This window comes from Peromyscus leucopus, chromosome 16_21 (genome assembly GCF_004664715.2).
Source record: "Peromyscus leucopus breed LL Stock chromosome 16_21, UCI_PerLeu_2.1, whole genome shotgun sequence".
Classification (NCBI taxonomy): Eukaryota; Metazoa; Chordata; class Mammalia; order Rodentia; family Cricetidae; genus Peromyscus; species Peromyscus leucopus.
Window position 1 is genome coordinate 6,517,700 of NC_051084.1, and position 22,756 is coordinate 6,540,455.

Consider the following 22,756-nt stretch of genomic DNA (forward strand, 5'->3'; position numbering starts at 1 on the left):
TGGCTTAGTGGTTAAAAGCACTTGGTGTTCCTCAAGAGGACCCAAATTTGGTTCCCAGCATTGACATTGTGAGACCACCTTCAACTCCAGCTCCAAAGGATCCAAAACCCTCTCTGGCCCCCAGGGGTACCTACACACATGCCATACACAGACACACACACATAAACAAAAATAAAGTTTAAAGTAAACCTATGTGTCTAAAGTACCTGAAATCAAACCGTTTCTGCATTGAATGGCAAATATAGTCCTGTGCTGCTTAATGTCAGGCATATGCCCTGGGAAATATGTCCCTGGGTGATTTCATCACTGTGCAAATATCATGGATTTAGAGAAAGCTAGATCATATAGCCTACTATACATTAAGTTCTAATGCCATATACCATCATGTATGTAGTCTGCCCTTGAGCAAATGTTATGTGATTCATGACTGAAAATAACTAATTTAAAAAATGTCTTCTCAACTTTTTTCAGAGGAAATTCGAAAACAAGGCTTGCTTCAGTGGCTTGGTTCTCTTCAGATTGACGAGCCCACCTCTCCAGACCTACGGTTGACTGTGGGAGCAGTGATTGTGGAAGAAATGAGAGCAGCCATAGAGAGGAAGACTGGTTTTCAGTGTTCAGCTGGAATCTCACACAATAAGGTGAAGGCTTACTGTAGACTTCACAGAGAAGCATTGATACTTTTAGTAAAGTACAGCAAGGATGGATGGGTATTGGTGGATATTTAAAATTCATGTTGAGAGCCTGGTGTGGTAGTGCATGTCTGTACTTCCACCACTTGAGAGGTGGAAGCAGGAAAATCAAGAGTTCTAGAGTTCCAGGCCAGTCTACTCTATAGGAGACCTTGTCTCAAAAAACTTTAAAAAAAAGGGGGTGGAGTGGGGTGAGGGTACTGGAGAGGGGACTCATCAGTTAAGAGCACTGGCTATTCTTCCAGAAGACCTGGGCTCAATTCCCACCACCCACATGGTAGCCCTCAACCGTCTGTAAATACAGGTTCCAGGGGACCCAACACTTCTGGCCTCTGAGGGCATTGCATGCACATGCTGTACAGACATAAATGCAGGCAAAACACCCATACACATAAAATAATGTTTTTTAATTGTTTAACATTTTGGGACTGGTGAGATGATTCAGTGGGTAAAGGCACTTGCCACCAAGCTTAATGACCTGAGTTCCACCTAGAACCCACATGATGGAAGAAGAGAACCAAATTGTCCTTTGACCTCCGTATGTACCATGTCCCCCATAAATGTCACTTTTTAAAATCTTAGCTAGCCGGGCAATGGGGGCGCACACCTTTAATCCCAGCACTCGGGAGGCAGAGGCAGGTGGATCTCTGTGAGTTCGAGGCTAGCCTGGTCTATAGAATTAGTTCCAGGGCTGCCAGGACTACACAGAAAAACCCTGTCTTAGAAAAAAGAGGGGGGAGGGCTTTCGCTGCCTGACACTGCTGAGGTCGCACGTGTGAGGCCTGTCCACAGCAGCCGACATGCGCTACGTCGCCTCTTATTTGCTTGCCGCCCTTGGGGCAGCTCCTCTCCCAGCGCCAAAGACATTAAGAAGATACCAGACAGACAGCGTGGGCATCGGGTCGGCGATGACCGGCTCAACAAGGTCATCAGTGAGCTGGATGGAAAACACATGGAGGATGTCATCGCCCAGGGCGTTGGCAAACTTGCCAGTGTGCCTGCTGGTGGGGCTGTGGCTGTTTCTGCTACCCCTGGCTCTGCAGCTCCTGCTGCTGGTTCTGCCCCTGCTGCAGCAGAGGAGAAGAAAGACGAGAAGGAGGAGGAGTCCGATGATGACATGGGATGTGGCTTGTTTGATTACATTCCTGCTGCCCTGCAAATAAAGACTTTCTATGTAAAACAAGAAAAAAGAAAGAAAAAAGGGGAGGCAGGGGGATTCTTCCCACTTCAAATGATTTAATTAAGTAAAAAAAAAAGAAAAAATCCCTCCCAGGTATATCCAGCCACTCAGGTTTTAGTTAATCCAGATATAGTCAAGTTGACAACCAAGAACAGCCATCACAGACCATGTCTCAAAGGAAAAAAGAATCTTACTAGTGAAATGAAGGAATGATTATCTATAAATGTATGTTTATGTATTGATGTGGAGAGAGATAACCATTTTTTTTTTTTTTTTAGTTTTCAATTATAGGTATATGTATGTGTCTCTGTGTGGGTAGTCTTCCCTGGTCTTCCCACATTCACTTCCAAATGTTGGCATTACAGGATTGCACCACCATTCTTGGCCTATTTTAACATTTTCACATTTACGTGAATAAGAAGTGAATCTTAATTGAGTTTCTTCTCTGTTTTTTAAACCTATTGTGAGAAAAATCTCAAATAGATGATAAAGGAAAAAATGACTTTAGGATAACAGAAGAGAAGAGTGTAGGGAGAACAGTGAGGAAAATGTTTTTCCCAGAGGATTCTGTGGAACACAGAGGTTTTGAGTTTCTGGTTATATTTTGATTTTCATGTGGAAGTTATTAGGCTAGCCATAAGCTGTGCCTCTGTGTATGTGTATGCATGCTTTAGTATTTACCAACTGTACATAGTTACCTTACTAATATTAATGATTTTATTATTCTCTGTGCTTCCAGGTCCTGGCAAAACTCGCCTGTGGACTAAACAAGCCCAACCGCCAAACTCTGGTCTCACATGGGTCAGTCCCACAGCTCTTCAGCCAGATGCCAATTCGTAAAATGTAAGTATTCAGGGAGGACCTGCAGTTTCATCATGTCCATGTGAATGATCTCTGCTTGTAGTGTCTTTTGTGCCTCCTAAAGGTTTAGGCTCAGAGAAAATAGGTACCAGTGAGAGAGGCAACACTGGAAAACTTATGAACTACATTTAGGCTTTTTTTCTAAATGAATTTTCAATTCAGGGTAATCTGTGGTGTATAGCTAATCCTTAATTAAAAAACAAAACTGCCAGGTGTAGTGGCTCATACCTTTAATCCTAGCACTTAAGAGGCAGACGCAGGAGCATCTCTGAGTTTGAGGTCAGCCTGGTTTACATATCAAGTTCCAGAACAGCCAGGGCAGTGTAGACAGACCCTGTCTCAAAACAACAGAAGAACTGAAGGTGGCCTGGTGATAGGTGCCTGCGATCCCAGCACTGGAGAGGCAGAGAAAGGGGCAGGAGCATCACTCATGAATTTAAGGCCTACGTAATGAACACCTGGTCACCCAGGGCTGCGGGGCTGGGAAGATAGCTACTGGGTAAGAGCACTTGTCGTCCAAGTATGAGGGCCAGAGGTCAAATCCCTAGGACCCTCCTAAAAAGCCAGATGTGGTTGCTTGTGTGCTCCCCTGTACCTCAGTGCTGTGGAGCGAGCGGGCAGGGAGAGTGCCCTACAGCCCCTGACCTGTGGGGGATGGAGATGGGGATTTCCAGGACTTCGATGGCTGCCACCCAGCTCCAAGTACAGTGAAAGACCCTGTCTCAAGGAAATAATTCTGAGAATGCTAGAACACTTAACATCCTGAAGCCTACACATATGCACATATTCCACACACACCAAACATACACCTGAGTTTTAGCTCTGTACCTAACTTCCTTCTGGCTTTTTACTCAAGTCTATCAAATATGTACAAATAAAACTGTGCTTCTCTTGGGAGGGTATTGAGACAAGGTCTCACTAAACAGTCTAGGCTGGCCTCATACTGTGGGTGTTCCTTATGCCTCAGCCTCCTAAATGCTAGGATTATGGGTACAAGCAACTACATCTGGAATTTGACTTTTCTTTACTATTAAATCAAGGGGTTTTGTTTGTTTGCTGTTGAGACAGGGTCTCTGTAGTCCAAGTGAGCCTGGAATTCACTGTGCCACCCAGGCTCACTTGAAGCTCTTTAATCCCGTTTCAGCTCACTGAATGCTTGTGATTACAGATGGGAGCCACCATACCTGGCTCAGTCAAGAAGTTTTCAGATCTGCTAAACTGCTCTCCATTGAGGCCTGAAAACAAAGCTGATCTGAAAAAGGTTTATGGGCTGGAGGTGGTAGAGAGGCAGCCGAGGACAAAGCATCATGGAGACATTCAGCAGAAAGAGGAAAAGTGTAAGATACTCTGAGAGAACCTAGGGAGATGTGAAATAGTCTGTGTTGAGGGAGACACTGAAACAGAAACACTGAGGGTAGAGGAAGGACATGTTTAGGTCACTTCAAAGCTAGCTGAGGAACATTGGTCATGGAAAAGGTTTGTTTTGGGTTTGGAACGTTTGGGGGGGAGTGTTTGGTTTTTTGTTGTTTTTCAAGACAAGGTTTCTCTGTGTTGCCCTGGCTGTCCTGAAACTCATTCTGTAGACCAGGCTGGCCTGGAACTTAGAGATCCACCTGCCTCTGTATCCCCAATGCTGGGATTAAAGGCGTGCACCACTTCTGCCTGGCTTGTTTGTTTGGTTTGAGAGTTCAAGACAGGGTCCCATTCTTTAGCTCTGGCTGACCTCAAACTCACAAAAACTCACAGAGATCTACCTGTCTCTGCTTCCCAAGTGCTGGGATTAAAGGTGTGTGCCACTACACCTGGCTGGGTTTTAAATTTTAATCTGCAAATGGGACAGTAGGTTTTACACGCTGAAAATTTAATATACAAGAACATGAAAAATGAAGTTTTTACATACAGTTGACTTGATAACAAATCAATGATGAATATTTTATTTATGCTCCTGTTAATCTTCTCAGTTCCCTGCTTGAAGAGTCATCTCATCTAGTTTTTTTGGTTTGTTTTACTGTGTGCGTGTGTATGAGAATGCAGTGCACTCGGGAGCCCCTTTCAGAGGGCTCCACGGTCAGACTCTGTGTGTGTGTGTGTATGAGAATGCAATGCACTCGGGAGCCCCTTTCAGAGGGCTCCAGGGTCAGACTTTAACCACCAGCACCTTCACTTGCTGAGCTCTGAAGTCCTCCCTCAGCTTTGTGCTGGACAGTTCAGAGTCTGCAGGACTAGAACGTTCTCTGCTTTTCTCTGAATCTTTGGGAGAGCTACTTGGAGCAGCAGAATGTCTTTGTTTTGGTTAACTGTATATTTAAATGGGACCTATAAATTCCTTCTCTCCTTTGTTTAGCCGCAGTCTTGGAGGAAAGCTTGGGGCTTCTGTCATTGAAATCCTTGGGGTAGAATACATGGGAGAACTGACCCAGTTCACTGAATCCCAGCTACAGAATCATTTTGGAGAGAAGAATGGGTAAGTGGTTTATAATATTTCTTTCTTTCTTTCTTTCTTTCTTTCTTTCTTTCTTTCTTTCTTTCTTTCTTTCTTTCTTTCTTTCTTTCTTTCTTCCTTCCTTCCTTCCTTCCTTCCTTCCTTTCTTTCTTTCTTCTTTCTTTTTTTCTTTCTTTTTCTTCCTTCCTTCCTTCCTTCCTTCCTTCCTTCTTTCTTTCTTTCTTTCCTTTTTTTTTTTTTTTTTTTGGTTTTTTTCCTAGACAGGGTTTCAGGCTGGCCTCAAACTCACAGAGATCCGCCTGGCTCTGCCTCCCGAGTGCTGGGATTAAAGGTGTGTGCTACCATGCTTGCTGTAAAAAGGTTTATATTATTTTTCTTTTCTTTTTTTTGATTTTTTTTTTTTTCATGTGTGTTGGTGTCTTGGCTGCATGCATGTCTGTGTAAGGGTGTCAGAACCCCTGGAACTGGAGTTACAGAAAGTCTTGAGCTGCCATGTGGGTGTTGGGAATTGAACTTGGGTTCTCTGGAAGAGCAGCCAGTACTTTTTTTTTTTTTTTTTTTTTTTTTTTTTTTTTTTAAGATTTATTTATTATGCATATAGTATTCTGTCTCCATGCAGGCCAGAAGAGGGTGCCAGATCTCATTACAGATGGTTGTGAGCCACCATGTGTTGCTGGGATTGAACTCAGGTCCTCTGGAAGAGCTGCCAGTGCTCTTAACTACTGAGCCATCTTTCCAGCCCATTTATATTATTTTTCAAACATAACCTTTATAGAGATGTTAAGTTCAATATAGATAAAAACTTTTAGTAGACAGGGTCTGATAGCCCAGATTCAAACTTGGTATGTAACCAAAGGTAGCCTTGAAGTGCTGATCCTCTTGACTCTCTACCTCCCAAATTATTAGAAAACAGACATGCAGCAGCATACCCAGCCTATGATGTGTGTCCCATGGGGTCATTTCATGGGTTGGTCCTTTAAAATATTAGTTCCCAGCCAGGTGGTGGTGGTGGCGGCGGCGGCGGCGGCGGCGGCAGCAGCAGCAGCAGCAGCAGCAGCGGCGGCGCATGCCTTTAATCCCAGCACTTGGGAGACAGAGGCAGGTGGATCTCTGTGAGTTCGAGGCCAGCCTGGTCTACAAAGCAAGTTCTAGGACAGCCAAGGCTGTTACACAAAGAAACCCTGTCTCAGAGAAAATAATATTAATAATAATAATAATAATAATAATAATAATAATAATATAGTTCCTGCCAGACATAGTAGGCTATAATCTTAGAACTTGGAAGACAGAAGTACAAGTTTGAGATTTAAAAAAAGAAAGAAAGAAAAATAAAGAAAGAATGAATGAAAGGCTTGGGTAGGATATCCTTCATTGTTGGACACTTTCCTAACATGCTATAAGGCTTTTGGCTCTATCGCCAGCACTGAAAAAATTCTAAAAGTTAAATAATTAGGTCACTATGTCCTATTACTCTAAAGTAGTTTTGTCTTATACCTGGGTGGTTGATAGGAATTGTTCATTTGAAGCCTGAATATGTACTCCCCCCCCCTTTTTTTTCAAAGATTTATTTATCATGTACAGTGTTCTGTCTGCATGTGTCCCTGCAGGCCAGAAGAGGGCACCAGATCTCATTCTAGATGGTTGTGAGCCACCATGTGGTTGGTTGCTGGGAACTGAATTTGGGACCTCTGGAAGAGCAGCCAGTGCTCTCAGCCAGTGCGCTCAACCTCTGAGCCATCTCTCCAGGCCTCCCTCTCCCCGCCCCCTCCCCCGCCCGGAATATGTACTCTTACCATGTTTATTTTTGCAGTATTGGGAATTGAGCCCAAGGCCTTGCACATGCTAGACAAGCACCCTACTATAAAGATAGATTACCAGCTTTTTTCCTTTACTTTTTATTCAAGTCTTACTAAATTGTCCAGGCAGGCTTTGAACATGTAATTCTTCTGCCTCAGATGCCCAAGTGCCATGAATTCCAGATCTACACAACCAGGCTAGTCCTATTATATCATGTATGTTTGCTGCTTTGCTGGTGTCACATGCAAATCCTTGTGTGTCCGCCCTAGTAAGCACGAAAAGATGAATTGGTGGCTTGCTTGTTGGTACTTTGCAAAAATACAGTGACTCGGCTCTAGAAGGTAGGGTTAGTTCTCCTCTACCAGTGTCTCACGTGGTACGGGCCTTGGACTCCTTGATCCTTTTACCTCCACCTCACAAGTGCTGGGACACACCTAGGTATTCATTTTCTTTTTTTGTTCCTAGTGCTGGGGATTGAACGTAGGGCCTTGTACGTGCTAGACATGTGGTCTACCATTGAGCTATATGCCCCAGCCTCAGCCGTTTCCATGAAGAGGATAAAAGGCTAATGTAGGTATTTTATTTAACAAGGAGGCCGGGGCAGGAGGTTCATGAGCTGGAGGCCAGCCTGGGTTGCATAGTTAAATGCTGTTTATAAATAGGAAAGAAAGCAGGCATGGTGGCTCTGACCTATAACCCAGCAGGATCACAGTTCGAGGCCAGTTGACCAGACAGTGATATCATCTCTAGGAACACACAAAAACTACAAGGAGAATAACCATGCTTTCATCTTTGTGTCTTTTGCTGGTTTTATAGATCTTGGCTATATGCCATGTGCCGAGGGATTGAACATGATCCAGTTAAACCCAGGCAGTTACCTAAAACTATTGGCTGTAGCAAGAACTTCCCAGGGAAAACAGCTCTGGCTACTCGGGAGCAGGTAAGCAGGCCTTCTCAACAGAACAATGCCTCCCTTAAAGGAGACAGTGGGTCTTGATAGCTGTGCGAAGTCTACTGGGTTAGATGACTGCCTTTACTTTATGATACCAAAAGGAACAGGAACTGCTTTTTATGTTGAAATAACTAGTTTAGTTTGTCGTTTATTTACCACCACCACCCCTTTAAATCTAAAAAGGTATAAAATAGAACTGGCTGAAATGGACAATGGAGTTTCTTGTCTTTTTTGTAGGTAGGAACTTCAAAAACCTAAAATATTGTGCCTCACTCAGTTTGAGTTCTTCCTTAGAATTGGACCATGGTAGAATTTACCCCATGGCACCGGCAGGAGAAGTGAGGTGAAAGGCTTGGAGCCTGAGCCTAGTAGAGCACACCTGTAATACCAGCACACAGGAAGCTGAATCGGCTACACTGAGATTAGAGGCCAACCTGGGTTGTAATATCTATCCCGACTAAACAAATTGTGTGTTGCACATGTGTGTGGGTGTATGTGCCTTTACATGCATATGTAGACACCAGAGGAAGCTATCAGATGTCCCTCTCTATCACCCTGCCTTATTCTCTTGTTGAACCTGAAACTATGCTGGCAGCCAGCCAGTCCTAGTGACCTTCTTGTCTCCGTCCCACTAGACCTGGGTTGTTAGGTCCATATGCAGCTATCCCCGACTTTGTACTGTGGGTGCTGGGAATTCATATTTTTATCTTATTCTTGCATAGCAAGTGCTCTTACCTAATCATTTCCCTTTCCCAATAATTTAAGAACATTTCTATTCTTGATGTTTAGATGGGTTTTTGCTATACAGCCCAGCTTTGAACTCATGATCCTTCTGCCTCAGCCTCTAAAGTCTGGGAGTACGATGTGCCTGACTGAAAATCTACAACTAGAGGAAGACAGAGTTCTGAGATCTTCATGATCTAGTTATAGAGCTCCAACAGTGGACAAACTGCTCTCTAGTTCTATATGTCTACTTAAATGGAAGATGAACTTCAGAGGTTTTGTTGTTGTTTGTTTGTTTGTTTTTTAGGTACAATGGTGGCTGTTACAGTTAGCCCTGGAACTTGAGGAGAGACTGACCAAAGACCGAAATGATGTAAGATTTTTTTATATTAGTCTTTGGGGTTTAAATGCCACATGCTCCTACCCTGTGGAGAAGGAACACAGAGAAAATAGCATCAGCCTAGGGAAGTTTAAGGAAGTTTATTTGGCCAGACATGGTAGTGCATGCTTTTAATCCCAGCACTAGGGAGGCAGAGGCAGATGGATCTCTATGTTGGAGGACAGCCTGATGTACAAAATGAGTTCCAGGAATCCAAAGCTACATAGAGAGACCATTTCCCAGAAAAAATAGTCCAGGTAGGGAAACAGAGGCAGGCGGTTCTCTGTGAGTTGGAGGCCAGCCTGGTCTCCAGAGTGAGTTCCAGGACAGGCAGGGCTGCACAGAGAACCCCTGTGGGGGATGGGGGTGTAGTACAGGCTCAGCCTTAAACCTACAGTCCTCTTGGCTTCAGGCTCCCAGCTCACAGGACACAGGCAGGAGTCCCCAAACTTGGCTGGGAATTCTTTTTTTTTTTTTTTTTTTTTTTTTTTTTTTTATTTATTTATTTATTTATTTATTTATTTTCCATCACAGGCAATTTATTTTGTTCTATTCATTCACAGTTAATACAGAAAATACTTGGAAACATTTCCATATAATGTTTGACACAGAAATCATCAAATAGAAGTATACAATGTTGACAGGAGGCAGTACATTTATAATTTATAACCCCAAATGTATTTATAAATTAGAAATGGAAAGATCTACAAATGAAATTATGAAGGTTCACCAAAGTCATTTAATCTGTCAGTTTCTCATTCATTTTTATGTCTTAATAATATTCTATTGTATGAATAAGCCACATTTTATTTCTCTCCAGTATTTGATAGCCATTTGAGTTGTTTTAAGCTTTTTACTATTAGCAACACACTGCTGTAAACCTTCATGTACATGTTTCATAGGTACACATTTTCAGTAGTTTGAGGATATATTCCTAAGGGTAGAATTGTTGAGTAACAGAGTAACAATGTTTTGCATTTTGACCAGCCACCAAACTGTTTTGCCAAAGTGGCACACCATTTTACAATCTCACCAAATCCTTGTTTTTAAGGCTCTGATTTTTGTACAAAAGCATTCAATCATTCTGTCAGACCAAACCAGGAAAAGTAAGCTATAGTTCAGAGCTGTTCTATTCCATTTACTATGCAAAGCCATTCTTGGCGTTTGCAACTCTCAGCCCTTTTGAGTATTCTTGCAGTGTTCACCTTTTCCTCCACCACTTTTTTTTTTCTTCTTTTTTTCTGGTTTATTCCTATCTATTACAAATGTATAAAAAATCCTCCATCAACGCTGCTGATAGCAGCAGAACCTTGAGAAATATACCTTTGGTTTGCCTCAGAAAAGGAACACATATTGTACTGTAAAGTTTATAAAATTGGCGCAAAACATTGTGATAATGTTACACTACCAGTTTTAAGAGTTCAGTGACTAATGGGGAGCCGATGGGATATATGCAGAACTGTGAAAGCGATCTCACTTAGCCAGCTGTACATGTAGACTGTAAATCTACATTCAGATCATTTCTGATCTAAGACTATCATCTCAGTTTATCTGTTGAGGTCAACCAGGAAACCCTAGAATATACCTTGATTTTTGCAAAAAACAAAATAGGGGGAGGGGTTTTTTCAGCATTTCAGTCCACGAGTAACAGTATCCTAACAGGCAAAGTGTTCTCTCACTGTCAACATAGAATGAACTGCTGCTGGAGGTCAACTTGGGCTTTAATTTGCATTAGCGCTTACATGCATAGTAGTCCAAGTTGTTGACCTCATGACTTTAAAAAGTAACTCTAAAAAAGTAAAATGGCCCTTCTTGGAAGACTAAAGAAAGACATCCAGCCATAGTTGTAAAAAGTCTCATCAAAACAATATACCCTTTTATGAATTACGCCCCAATTAAAAAAAAAAAAAAAAGTAGCCACAAATAAGAAGCAGTTCTGAAAAAGAAAATATAACTTAAGATATTTTAAAAAAACAAGGTGAATACAGGTTCAAAAATAATTAAGATACATTTTCTTAAGGCTACGTAGAATTAGGCTTTAAAGAATTCTACCATTTCAAGTTTACCACTAGTTACTAGATACCTATTTACAAACAAGATGTTCACCTTTTTTGTTCCTTTATCAAGAGGAAAATCTACCTTCAGATTATGAGGGTGGTGATGGGGAGGGACTAGAAAACAAGATTCAAACAATCCCATGTAAATATCACATTTTTCAAATGGAAGAACTCCAAACTGCACTAGAAGATCCAATCACTAAGATACTTTCCATTGAAATGATTTAAGTACAACTACATGGCACCAAGGTTTAGGCCTAATATAGGCCTGACAACCAAGTCCTTGTTTTCTGGAAGAAAGGCCTCAAAAGTCCCACTCAATTCCACATAACAATACTTCAAAGATCAATTAAGTTTTCCTTTCCTTAATATTTTTGTTTTTGACTTCTAATCTTAAAGACTAGATTAAAACTTAGCTCATTTCCCAGAAGGCATTGCTTCCCTTTGCTCTATGAAAGAGTCCACCAAGACCTCTTTCTCAAAACCATCTAGCCCCCAGTCTCCAGCCTGTGCTTTCTCAACATCCTGAAAAAGTAATGTAGGTAAAATATGCTCATGAACATTAAAACTAGTTGTTAGAAAGACGTAACTAGCTTTATAATTTAAGTTTTAGAACATAAATACTTGCAGCTTAATCTGCACTGACAATGATTGTCGAAGCCTAGAATTCAACATTTACAAATTCTCATTCACACACACAAACCACACTATTATCACACAACTTATGTCTTGAGAGAATCTTCTGCTTTTTAAATCTTTGGCCTCCCAGTCAATCCCAAGTTCAACCAACTTTTCCGAGTTCTGGTAGTTACCTGGACCACTGAGGCATTGCCACAAGACTTCTTCTCTTTTGAAACATCCTTTTTCTCTAGATATTAGGATAGCTACGCCAGCTTGTTTCTTCTGTGGTGTATGTTGGTGTGGGATTATCTATTGCTTGATTTTTCATGGATGTGTTAGCTTCTTTGCGTTGAATTTTCCCTTCTAGTGCTTTCTGTAGGGCTGGGTTTGTAGACAGGTATTGATTAAATCTGGTTTTATCCTGGAATATTTTGTTTATTCCGACTATGGTGATTAAAAGTTTTGCTGGGTATAATAGTCTGGGTTGGCATCCGTGGTCTCTTAGTGTCTGCATGAGATTTGTCCATGATCTTCTCGCTTTCATAGTCTCTATTGAGTAGTCTGGTGTTATTCTGATGGGTTTACCTTTATATGTTACTTGGTCTTTTTCCTTTGCGGCTCTTAATATTTTTTCTTTGTTCTGTGTGTTTAGTGTTTTGATTATTATGTGGCGAGGGGACTTCTTTTTTGGATCCAGCCTATTCGGTGTTCTGTAAGCTTCTTGTATCTTCATAGGTATTTCTTTCTTTAGGTTAGGAAAGTTTTCTTCTATGATTTTGTTGAATATATTTTCTGTGCCTTTGAGTTGGTATTCTTCTCCTTCTTCTATCCCTATTATTCTTAGGTTTGGTCTTTTCATGGTGTCCCAAATTTCCTGGACGTTTTGTGTTACGACTTTTTTGTCTTTAGTATTTTCTTTGACTGACGAATCTATTTTCTCTATCATGTCTTCAGTGTCAGAGATTCTCTGTTCCATCTCTTGCAATCGGTTGGTTATGCTTGTTTCTGTAGTTCCTGTTCGTTTAGTCAGGATTTCTATTTCCAGCATTCCCTCAGCATGTGTTTTCTTTATTGTCTCAAATTCATTTTTCAGATCTTGGAATGTTTCTTTTATCTGTTTAATTGCTTTTTCTTGGCTTGATTTGATTTCTTCCCATTTTTTGTTCGTTTTTTCTTCCATTTCTTTAAGGGAGTTTTTTATTTCCTCTTTAATGGAGTTTTTCATTTCCTCTTTAAGGGAAGTTCTTATTTCCTCTTTAAGAGAGTGTTTCATTTCCTCTTTAAGGAAAGTTTTTATTTCCTCTTTAAGGTAGTTTTTCATTTCCTCTTTAAGGAAAGTTTTTATTTCCTCTTTGAGGAATGCTTTATTTCTTCTTTAAGGGCCTCTATCATCTTCTTAAAGTCATTTTTAGGGTTGATCTCTTCTGTTTCTTCTGTCATGGTATGTTTAGGTCTTGCAGGTGTAGAATCACTAGGTTCTGATGTTGCCATATAGGTCTTTATGTTGTTGCCTGTATTTTTGCACTGGCGTCTACTCATCTTTTCCTCTGTGCGGTGCAGGTGGTGTCTGTGTCTGAGAGTGCCTCTCTTGTTCTAATTTTTAGTCTTGGTTTAGTAGTGGTTCTTGGTTAAATTGGTGCTATTGGGCTATTTCTTCAGGGGCAGTTGATTTCGATCGGTGAATTATATACTTATGATTCTGGTGATCTGGTTTGGTGTCTGGGTAGCGCCTTCTTCTGTGTTCCCAGGTCACGTTTTGTTCATTTGTCAACTCCTCAGCTGATCTTGTTTCTTCAGACTTCAAACTGTAGGCATCTGAATCCTCTCCCAGATGGGTTTCAGCTGAGCAGGGTAGTCTCACCAACACCTCCAAGTTGTTGGGTTTCACAGGATCAGCAGTTGGGCCCTGGGTTGTCCCCAAAAGGAGTGCCCAGACTCGCCCTGGTTCTGACCCATGGAGATAACCTCTTCCCCAGGTGTTGGGGCTAGGGGCGTTCCCGTTCCAAGCTGCGTTCGCCCCTCTCCGTCCCCGGGCCTGTCCACCCCTGTGGCCCGCCGCCACAGGCCCACCTGTGTCCACTTGTCTCTGCCGCCGGGCCTGTATGTCCCTGTCAGCTGCCGCTAGGTCTGTCTGCCTCTGCGGGCGGCCAACGGGCCCGTATGTCTCTGCCGGCTGCCACCGCGGGCCTACCTACCCCTGCCCGTCACTGCTGCCGGGCCCATCCACCTCTGCGAACTGCCACCAGGCGTGTACGTCTCTGCCGGTTGCCGCTGGGCCTGTATGTCCCTGTCGGCCGCTGCCACCGGGCCCTTCCACCTTCGCGAGTCGCCGCCGCGGACCCACCTGCGTCCACCCGTTTCCGTCCAGTGGCCTGTCTACTTCCGTGGGCCGCAGCCGCTGCCGCCGGGCCTGTCCACCTCTGTCTGCTTATCTCCGCAGCAGGGCCTGTCCACCTCTGTGGGCCACCGCTGGGCCTGAATGTCTCGGCCACCGCCGGGCCTAAATGTCCCTGTCGGCCGCTGCCGCCTGACCCATCTACCTCCGTGGGCCGCTGCCACAGGCCTACCTGCGTCTGCTTGTCTCCGCCATCTTGAATCTCTCGGGAATTCTTTTTATCTTCTCTTAATACAGGCCCATCAAACAGAACATCCTGGGGCTGAGGATGCAACTTAGTTGGTAGAGTGCTTGCTTAGCATGCTTAAATTTCTGAGTTTGACCCTGGGCACCCCACAAATACCAGGGATTAAAGATCATCCCTGACAAAAAAGACAGGGTATTAATCAAACATTAGACATCTGACAATTTCTTCTCTAAGTATCTTTGTTTTGTTTTGAGACGGAGTTTCACTGTGTAGCCTTGACTGGGTGGAACTCAGAGTGATCCTTCTGTCTCTACCTCCCAAGTGCTAGGGTAAGTGTGGTCTGCTCCCTGCCCCGACTATGTATACTTTATCTACATAAAGTACATCTATCTAAATGTACAGTTCAGTGGGTTTAGCATCCTCCAGAGTTGTATAACTGTGATCAGTTTTTTTTTTTAATTTATTTATTTATTATGTATACAGAAGAGGGCACCAGATCTCATTACAGATGGTTGTGAGCCACCATGTCGTTGCTGGGAATTGAACTCAGGACCTCTGGAAAAGCAGTCAGTGCTCTTAACCTCTGAGCCATCTCTCCAGCCTCATCAGTTTTAGTTATATATATATTTTTTAAATTTTTTTGAGACAGGTTCTCCCTGTGTATACCTGGTTGGCCCGAATGTAACATTACATAGACTAGGCTGTCCTTGAACTGACAGAGAGATCTGTCTGCCTCCGCCTCCTGAGTGCTGGGACTAAAGGCATGCACCACCACTGCCCAGCTATTTTCATGTGGTGTATTGGCCATTTGTACATCTTCCTTAGAGAAATGTTAGTTTTTGCCCTTATAACCCTAGTACTGTGAGTGGCAGAGACAGAAAGATCACTGAAGCTTGGAGGCTGCCAGGTTAGAAAGAAAAATGGTGAGCTGCAGTTCAGTGAGAGACCCTGCCATAGAGTGTAAAGCTGAGAGCAGGGGGGGAGACACTTGATGTCCTCCTCTGGTGGCCACGTGCATCCATGCCTGTGCATGGACACTCCTACAGCACATGCGCACACACACATACACACACACACACACACACACACACACACACACACACACACACATATACACACACACACCTTTAAAAAAAAAAGACCATGAGGTTCTGAACTTCAGTTTTCTCTTGTATCTCTAGGTATATATATGTATATTACATCCAGTTGTAATCACAGAACTTTTCTCAACCAAAACTCTTTTGTAATTTATATTCTTTCAAGATGCAAACTTCTATAAATGTGTTTTATAAACCACCTCCCAAATTGTGCTCTTGACTCATGGAGTTTTTGGAGATTCTCACTAGCATCTTTTAACTTTGAAAAGGAGCCTTACATAGACTTTTCATTACGTACTCTACATAGTGATCTTTGTTTCTGGTTGATGACCTTAGCCTTCAGATGCTCACACTTGACTGAGAGGCAGTGCTTGCTGTCTCTAGAGGTTTTCCACGTTGTGTTCCACAGATGGCCGTGAGAAGGGAGCGCTAGGATGAGCCTGCTGTTTAAGAACATCAGGCAGGAGAGGAAGCGTGTGTCTCCACTAGCCTGAGCTCACTTATCTATAGCGGGAGACTGAACTTCAGCTTCTCCCCTCATGCACCACCATGCCTGGCTTATCCCTTCTAACTCTACAAACTAAGCTAGAGCCCCAGTCCCTATCCTGTGTTTTCATATTCTGTAATAATTCATCACCCAAAGTCTGTTCTTTTTTTTTTTTTCAGTGCTGGGGATTGAATCCAAGATCTTATATGCTTTTCTATCATTTATTTCTTTTATGTACATTGGTGTGAGGGTTTCAGATCCCCTGGAACTGGAGTTAGTTATTAACAAAGACTATTGGGGTCCAGCCCCTTTATAGTATTCTCCCAGAGTTCCAGGAGACACTACCAGTGGTGATTAATTAACTGGAGGGGTTCTCGAACACATCTATATACACGGAACTCTTTAGTCCATTCACTTTATTCTTCTGAGTCAGTTCTCTCTATACAGCTTCAGTTCTGTTCTCATACTTAGCTCCTCTCTGTCCCTTCTTCTGCTGTTCTCTCATTGTTCTAAGCTCCTTCTGTCTTCATTCCCTCCTCTCTCCCCAGTCCAGTTTAAATCCACATACAAACTGCAAATCTCTAGCTCCCCCACTTTGTGCTCAGGCAGGGCAAGTCTGCTGGGTAGCTAGGAAGCCTGCATCATAGCTTGATGCACCTGGTATGTGAAAGCCCTTTTGTTCTGAGTTAATTGTTAAAGGTGGAAGTCTGGAGATACCAATAAGGCTATGAGAGAAAGGGTTAAGCTTAATTTGCACAAGAAACAAAACCTTGTACCTAATATCCTCCTGGCATATGGATTATTGCCTTAGTTCAGGAGACTATTGGGTCATCTGGAATGTTTATCTGTCTGCAGTCTGTCCTTGAAATTGAGAAATATCTCAGATAAAAATGGTTTTGTCCAGAGATGGCCCTAGCCGGGCATTGCTAATGACAAATAATTACAGAAAGGCCTGAAATTAGGGGTCTGACTGTGTGACTGCTTTTAGCACAGTTGGGAGATGTATATCCAAATACTTTAATTGTATAAGGGAAATAGTGCCCAATGGATGATCAAACACACTGTTCTAGGAATGGAAAAGCTACAATAGCACACGAGAAATTCATAGCTGGAAATGGCTAATATTCAAAAGCCAGTATCACCAAGACTCCTTAAGCCTGGCTTTATCCTCTGGAAGGCCCTTGGCTTCTTCCAGCTAAAGCTTTGTCATAGTCAGCCGAATTCTGACTTCATATTTCTGCAGCCCACAATTATGAACTGCCTGCCATATAGGTGCTGGGAATTGAACTTGTGTCCTCTAGAAGAGCAGCCAGTGCTCTCAACCACTGAGCCATCTCTCCAGCCCCCCATATATGCTTCTTATGTCTAAAAATAGCACAGAATTTTTTTGTGAAATCCTGTAGTCAGATTTTTATTCAGAAATGTTACAATAGTCTAGTACTGGATCTATATGCTTAGTAGGTGTTTGGTATGCATTTATATTTTATATAAATAGGTACTAGAATAGCCTCTTTTTTTCTTTTTTCTTTTTTTTTTGCTTATTAAATTTTTTTTTTTTTTTTTTTTTAAAGAAAAGGTCTTACTATGCAGTAAGTATTAGCTTACTTGGAACTTGCTCTGTAGACCAGGATGACTTGGAACTCACAGAGATCCATCTGCCTCTGCCTCCCCAATTTTGGGATTAAAGGAGTACACCACCATGCTCAGCCCTATTCTTGACTTTTAAATTGAATTTCCAAGTCTTTCTGTTACCCTGCAGATGCTCTCGGTAACTGTTTCTGGTCTCAATCCTTTCCCACCCACAGAATGACAGGGTGGCCACTCAGTTGGTTGTCAGTATTCGTGTACAAGGAGACAAACGTCTCAGCAGCCTGCGCCGCTGCTGTGCCCTCACTCGATACGATGCTCATAAGATGAGCCAGGATGCTTTTGCTGCCATCAGGAACTGTAATACTTCTGGAGTCCAGACTGAGTGGTGAGTCTCCTTTTCTCAGTTTATCTTCTTAAAATCAAGAAAAGAAAAAAGCCATTTTGTGGCATAGCTATAAGATCAGTGAGCCTCTGAACTTCATGTGGGGTAGTTCCTTTGTGACTCAGACTAACACCACCTCTTAGAGGGGTGATCAAGGTCTAAGGAAGGTGATAAAAATGAGCAAGTTCAGTTGTAGGGTTTTGTTTGTTTTTCCTACATTTGGTCCATCCTGGTACCCAGGGGTATATTGGTAGCTAGAAGACAACATGAGCCAGTACCATTCCTGCCTGTACCAGCATGCCATCGTCAGGGAAATGACTGCCTGCACCTGGGACTAAGCTGTTAATACACTTGGGAACTTGTTGCTCAACCACTTGACTGTACCTTTAAAACACCTTTCATGATTTCTCCCTCCCCTCCTGATGGACCCAGGGTCTCTTGTGCATAGGCAAGCAGTCTACCACTGAGCTCCAGCTCTTCAAAAGTGACCTGCTATATAAGCTCTACTAGTGTTATATGTCGTGTTCATTAGTAAATTTCACCTCTATTGTGCATAAACGTAGCAAAGACATAAAACCACTGTTTGAACCATGTTTATTTTTCTGTCCTGAGATTGCTTATCAGGAATTTTAAGATAGGGACTCCTGTATTCCAGGCAATGTAGCCAGAGATGACTTAAGATGACTTTGTACTTCTTTGCTTGTTTGTTTTGTTTTAGAGATAGGGTTTCCCTGTGTAGCCCTGGCTTTACTAGAACTCACTCTAGACCAGGCTGGCCTTGAACTCAGAGAAAACCACTTGCCTCTGTCCCCTCCCCAAGTTCTGGGATTAAAGAAGTGTGCCAACACGCCCGACTGGACTTTGTACTTCCGATCTTGCCTCCATCTCCCAAGAGCTGAGATGACAGGCTGGGACTATCACAGGCCTGGCTGGTGAGGTGCTGGGAGGGAACCCAAGGCTTTAGCATAGGGGCAAAGCACTCCACCTCAACTGAGGTACAGCCTCAGCCCTGAGTCAAGGTTCTGAGTTCTATCCCCAGTTCCTCACCCTCATCTTCCAGCCTCTGTCCCTAAGAAAAACAAGGCATTTTCTAGCCAGTCTTAATGGCACATGCTTATAATCTCAGTACTCAGGGGTCATCCTTGGCTACAATAGTAAGATTTTGTCTCAGAAAACAAACAAAAAAAAGATATTCCAAATTCATTATGGCAGAAATATAAATTCATCATTGAAGATTATAAAATATAAAAGTTCAGTTCCCCTAAGGTACTGCTTATCTAAATATATTGATATTATGTGCAGAAAACTGTAACTTTTACTTTCTGGTATAATTGCTTATCTACAAATATTAAAGTTACACAGAACCAAATGATAACTGTGGAAACCTTATTTGGAAACCATTACAGAACCACTAACATTCCCTGATTATAATGTGGTCCAAAGTATAAAACCTGAGAATAGTGTCACATTTCATTTGCTCTTTGAGACAGTGTCTTGCTATGGAGTTTAAGCTGGCCTTGAACTCATCATCTTTCTCTACCTTGGCTTTAGTACTGGATTTCAGGCATGTGTTACCATATTCAAGTCACAGTAACTTAAAAACAGCATTTGCTCTTTAGCTGATTGAATTGCTAACCTGTATGTAAAAGCATATTTTATATTCTGAAACTCAGTCATATGAAAATTTATTTAGGGGCTGGAGAGATGGCTCAGAGTTTAAAAGCACTGACTGCTCTTCCAGAAGTCTAGAGTTCAATTCCCAGCAACCACATGGTGGCTCACAACCATCTGTAATGAAATCTGATGCCCTCTTCTGGCCTGCAGGCTGAAAACTCACTGTATACATAATAAATAAATAAAACTTTAAAAAAAAAAAAAAAGAGAGAGAGAGAGAAAGAAAAAGAAAATATATTTGGGCAACAAGACATAATAAAGAACTTTTTTTGTTTGTTTGTTTTTCAAGACAAGGTTTCTCTGTGTATCCCTAACTGTCATGAAACTTGAAGTGTGCCAGCATCTGCCTCCAAAGTACTGGAATTAAAAGTGTGGGCCACCCTGCCTGGCAATAGTTTGGGTCCTGAAGATTAACCTAGGTCCTTGAACATGCTAGTGCTCTGATACTGAGCTTCACCTTCAGATTTTTCATAATGAAGAGCCTTATGAGAATATAATAAGGTATTTTACAGCGAATTTCTTGAAATGTTTCCCTTTTTTTTGAGGGGGGGGTTGGCTTTATTTTTCAAGACAGTGTTTCTCTGTGTAACTGGTCTGGCTATCCTGGAACTTGCTTTGTAGAGGCTGAGACTGAGATTGGAAACCAAAAGCTTGATAGAGAATTTCATCTTGAAAAATTCTAGAGTTATGGATTAGAATTGGAATTTGTTCCCTACTAATTTGTGTGTATGTGTGGCATAATTCATGGTACTATCTGTGAAATCTCTGAGTTGGTTCTACAAACCAAACTCAGGCTATCCAGCTTGGTGGCAAGTGCCCTTACCCACTGAGCCAACCAGCTATCGAGCTTGTTTTGGAGTTGGGGATGACCCTGAGCTCTGATTTGCTTTCTTCTCATGTGTTGCCTTGAATAAAATTTGTGTAGCCCCAAGCCGCCTGTGGTGGTGCACACCAGCACTCAGGAGGCAGAGGCAGGCTGATCTCTGAGTTCAAGGCCAGCCTGGTCTACAGATAGAGTTTCAGGACAGACAGAATGGTTACACAGAGAAATCCTGTCTCAAAAAAAGAAAAAAAAAAAAAGATTTCCTTTTGTGGTAGAACCAGAACTAGTCATTTATTAGTTCAATCTGGGCTCTTAAAACAGTGACTTGGTAACTTCTTTGTTCCATTACTTTGTACACAGGTCCCCTCCCCTCACAATGCTCTTCCTCTGTGCTACCAAATTCTCTGCCTCTGCACCTTCAGCTTGCACAGACATCACCGCCTTCTTGAGCAGTGACTCGAGTTGTCAGCCAAAGTTGCCAACTGCCAGCTCTGGAACTAAGAGCCAGGGGACTGGTCCAGCTTTGCCCACCTCTAAAAAGGCAGCTACATCTCTGGAGTCTTTTTTTCAAAAGGCTGCTGAAAAGCAGAAAATGAAAGAGCATTCCCCTGGACCTCTTAACACGTCCATAGACAAGTCACCAGCCAAGTTCTCGCTACCATTCCAGACCAGCCAGACTGCAGGAATTGAGCCCTTCTTTAAGCGGAAGAGGCTGCTGTCACAGCAGCCACAGCTGAAGAATTCTTCAGCTCCTTACCTTCCACACAAGGACTCTGAAGGGGCATCAAGCTGTTTTCCAACAGAGTATGCAGATGGTGGTCCTCTTTGTGAAAGAGTGTTGAAGCCAGTATCCTCTAAAGCAATTTCTACAGACGTGGATGTGGCTGGGAACAGTCCAAACATGCTTGATTCTTCAGTTTACAACTCTGAGGAAGTGGCCCAAAGGGCAACTGAGGACCAAGTGATCTGTGAGAAGTGTGACTCCCTGGTTCCAGTGTGGGACATGCCAGAACACACTGACTACCATTTTGCATTGGAGCTACAGAAGTCTTTTTTACAGCCTTGTACTTCAAAACCCCAGGCTGTTCCTGCCATGTCTCCTCAAGGCAAAAGAAATCCCAAGAGTCCTTTGGCTTCCAGTAATAAACGCCTTAGGCCCCATGGCATGCAGACACTGGAATCATTTTTTAAGCCATTAACACATTAATGCTGCCTCCCTCAGGCTTGCAGGAGAGCTTTACTGTCTTATTTGTAACTTGAGATGGAATCATGTTGATTTCTCAAGGGAATCTATGAATTTTTTAATATAAAATTAGGCTAAGTTTCTCTCTTCCAATGGGATTCTGATCCTGTTGCTGACCAAAATGTTTTTAAGCTTTAGGGAGACACTGTCATAAAAGGTGTAAGGAGCCTTGGCAAACTCCTTCAGCTTTGAGCTGTCTCACTTCGTTATCTGTAAAACTGAAGACCATTTTTTATATGTATATTTTGATATATTTAGAGGTGTGACTAAAGAGATACAGCCCCTCAAAAAAGGAAAAACAAGTCCTAACTTTAAATTGGAACAGAAAAGGGGGAGAAGGGGGTTGGGAATATAGCTCAGTGGTGGAACACTGGCCTAGAATAGCATTTAATTCCCAGTACTGGAGGGAAACAAAACAAAACAGTTCTATAAACATGGGCAGATCCAAAAGGCTCAAGTAATGGATTTAATAAGTAATTTTCTTAATGAAATGTGTAGTTTTCTTCAGCCACCTAAGTGTTGGGATTAAATCTTTTAGGCTTTTCTGATATGACCTTGAATTATATATGAAACCAGGTAGTAGGTTCAATGAGTAGGAAGATAAGCATACATATCTCTCTTCCCATACATAAATACAACTTCATTTTACTTATTTATAAATTGGGCCTTTGTATTTTACTTCCCGGAGAAGGTTTGAAATTCACTGTGTGTAGCAGGAAATGACCCCTTCCTTTGAATTCACTGTGGCTTTTCCCCAGCTCAGTTAGTAGCTTCTTAAAGGAAGGCAAGAGTTCTTGCAGTGCCGTGCACATAGTATGTTATGTTCTTCATATTGTGAATGTATGTAGTAAAAAATTATACATGATTGCCCAAACTAGGACAATAAAAATGTACTCTTTGAGGACCTGCCTGGCATGCTTTTATTCCTCTAAATGTTCTGTTACTGTATCAGTGTGGTCCACTGGTGATTGACATTGGGGTGGGTAGGCTAGGTTAGACTGTCCTCACAACTGTGGTCCTACTTCCATTTTCTGGGGCTGGGATCATAGGTGTATACCAGCATGCCTATGCAACTGTCACCTCCTTTTGGTTGTTCTGAAAGTTGGGGTGACTGGGAAAGAGTTGTAGAGAAAAGTAATGTGTGGCCAAGTGTTTTGTACGTGCTTATAATCC

At 42.4% G+C, this 22,756-nt stretch overlaps 1 protein-coding gene and 1 pseudogene across 5 annotated transcripts in view; both read left to right on the forward strand.

Annotated features, from left to right (window-relative positions):
• The window catches only part of Polh (DNA polymerase eta), a 44,300-nt gene extending 21,813 nt beyond the window's left edge, over positions 1-22,487 (forward strand). For 4 of the 5 annotated variants that reach the window (XM_037200256.1, XM_037200255.1, XM_028887123.2 and 1 more), the window contains 7 exons: positions 472-641; positions 2,612-2,715; positions 5,078-5,197; positions 7,790-7,913; positions 8,956-9,021; positions 17,677-17,846; positions 20,701-22,487. In XM_037200256.1, the coding sequence (XP_037056151.1) occupies positions 472-641; positions 2,612-2,715; positions 5,078-5,197; positions 7,790-7,913; positions 8,956-9,021; positions 17,677-17,846; positions 20,701-21,547 (1,601 nt within the window). In that variant the 3' untranslated portion in view covers positions 21,548-22,487. Of the gene's footprint in view, positions 1-471; positions 642-2,611; positions 2,716-5,077; positions 5,198-7,789; positions 7,914-8,955; positions 9,022-17,676; positions 17,847-19,806; positions 20,019-20,700 lie in introns of all 5 variants that reach the window. The other variant, XR_005090190.1, reaches the window with a different exon arrangement.
• On the forward strand, positions 1,478-2,267 carry LOC114705297 (annotated as a pseudogene).
• Positions 22,488-22,756: the final 269 nt, after the last annotated feature.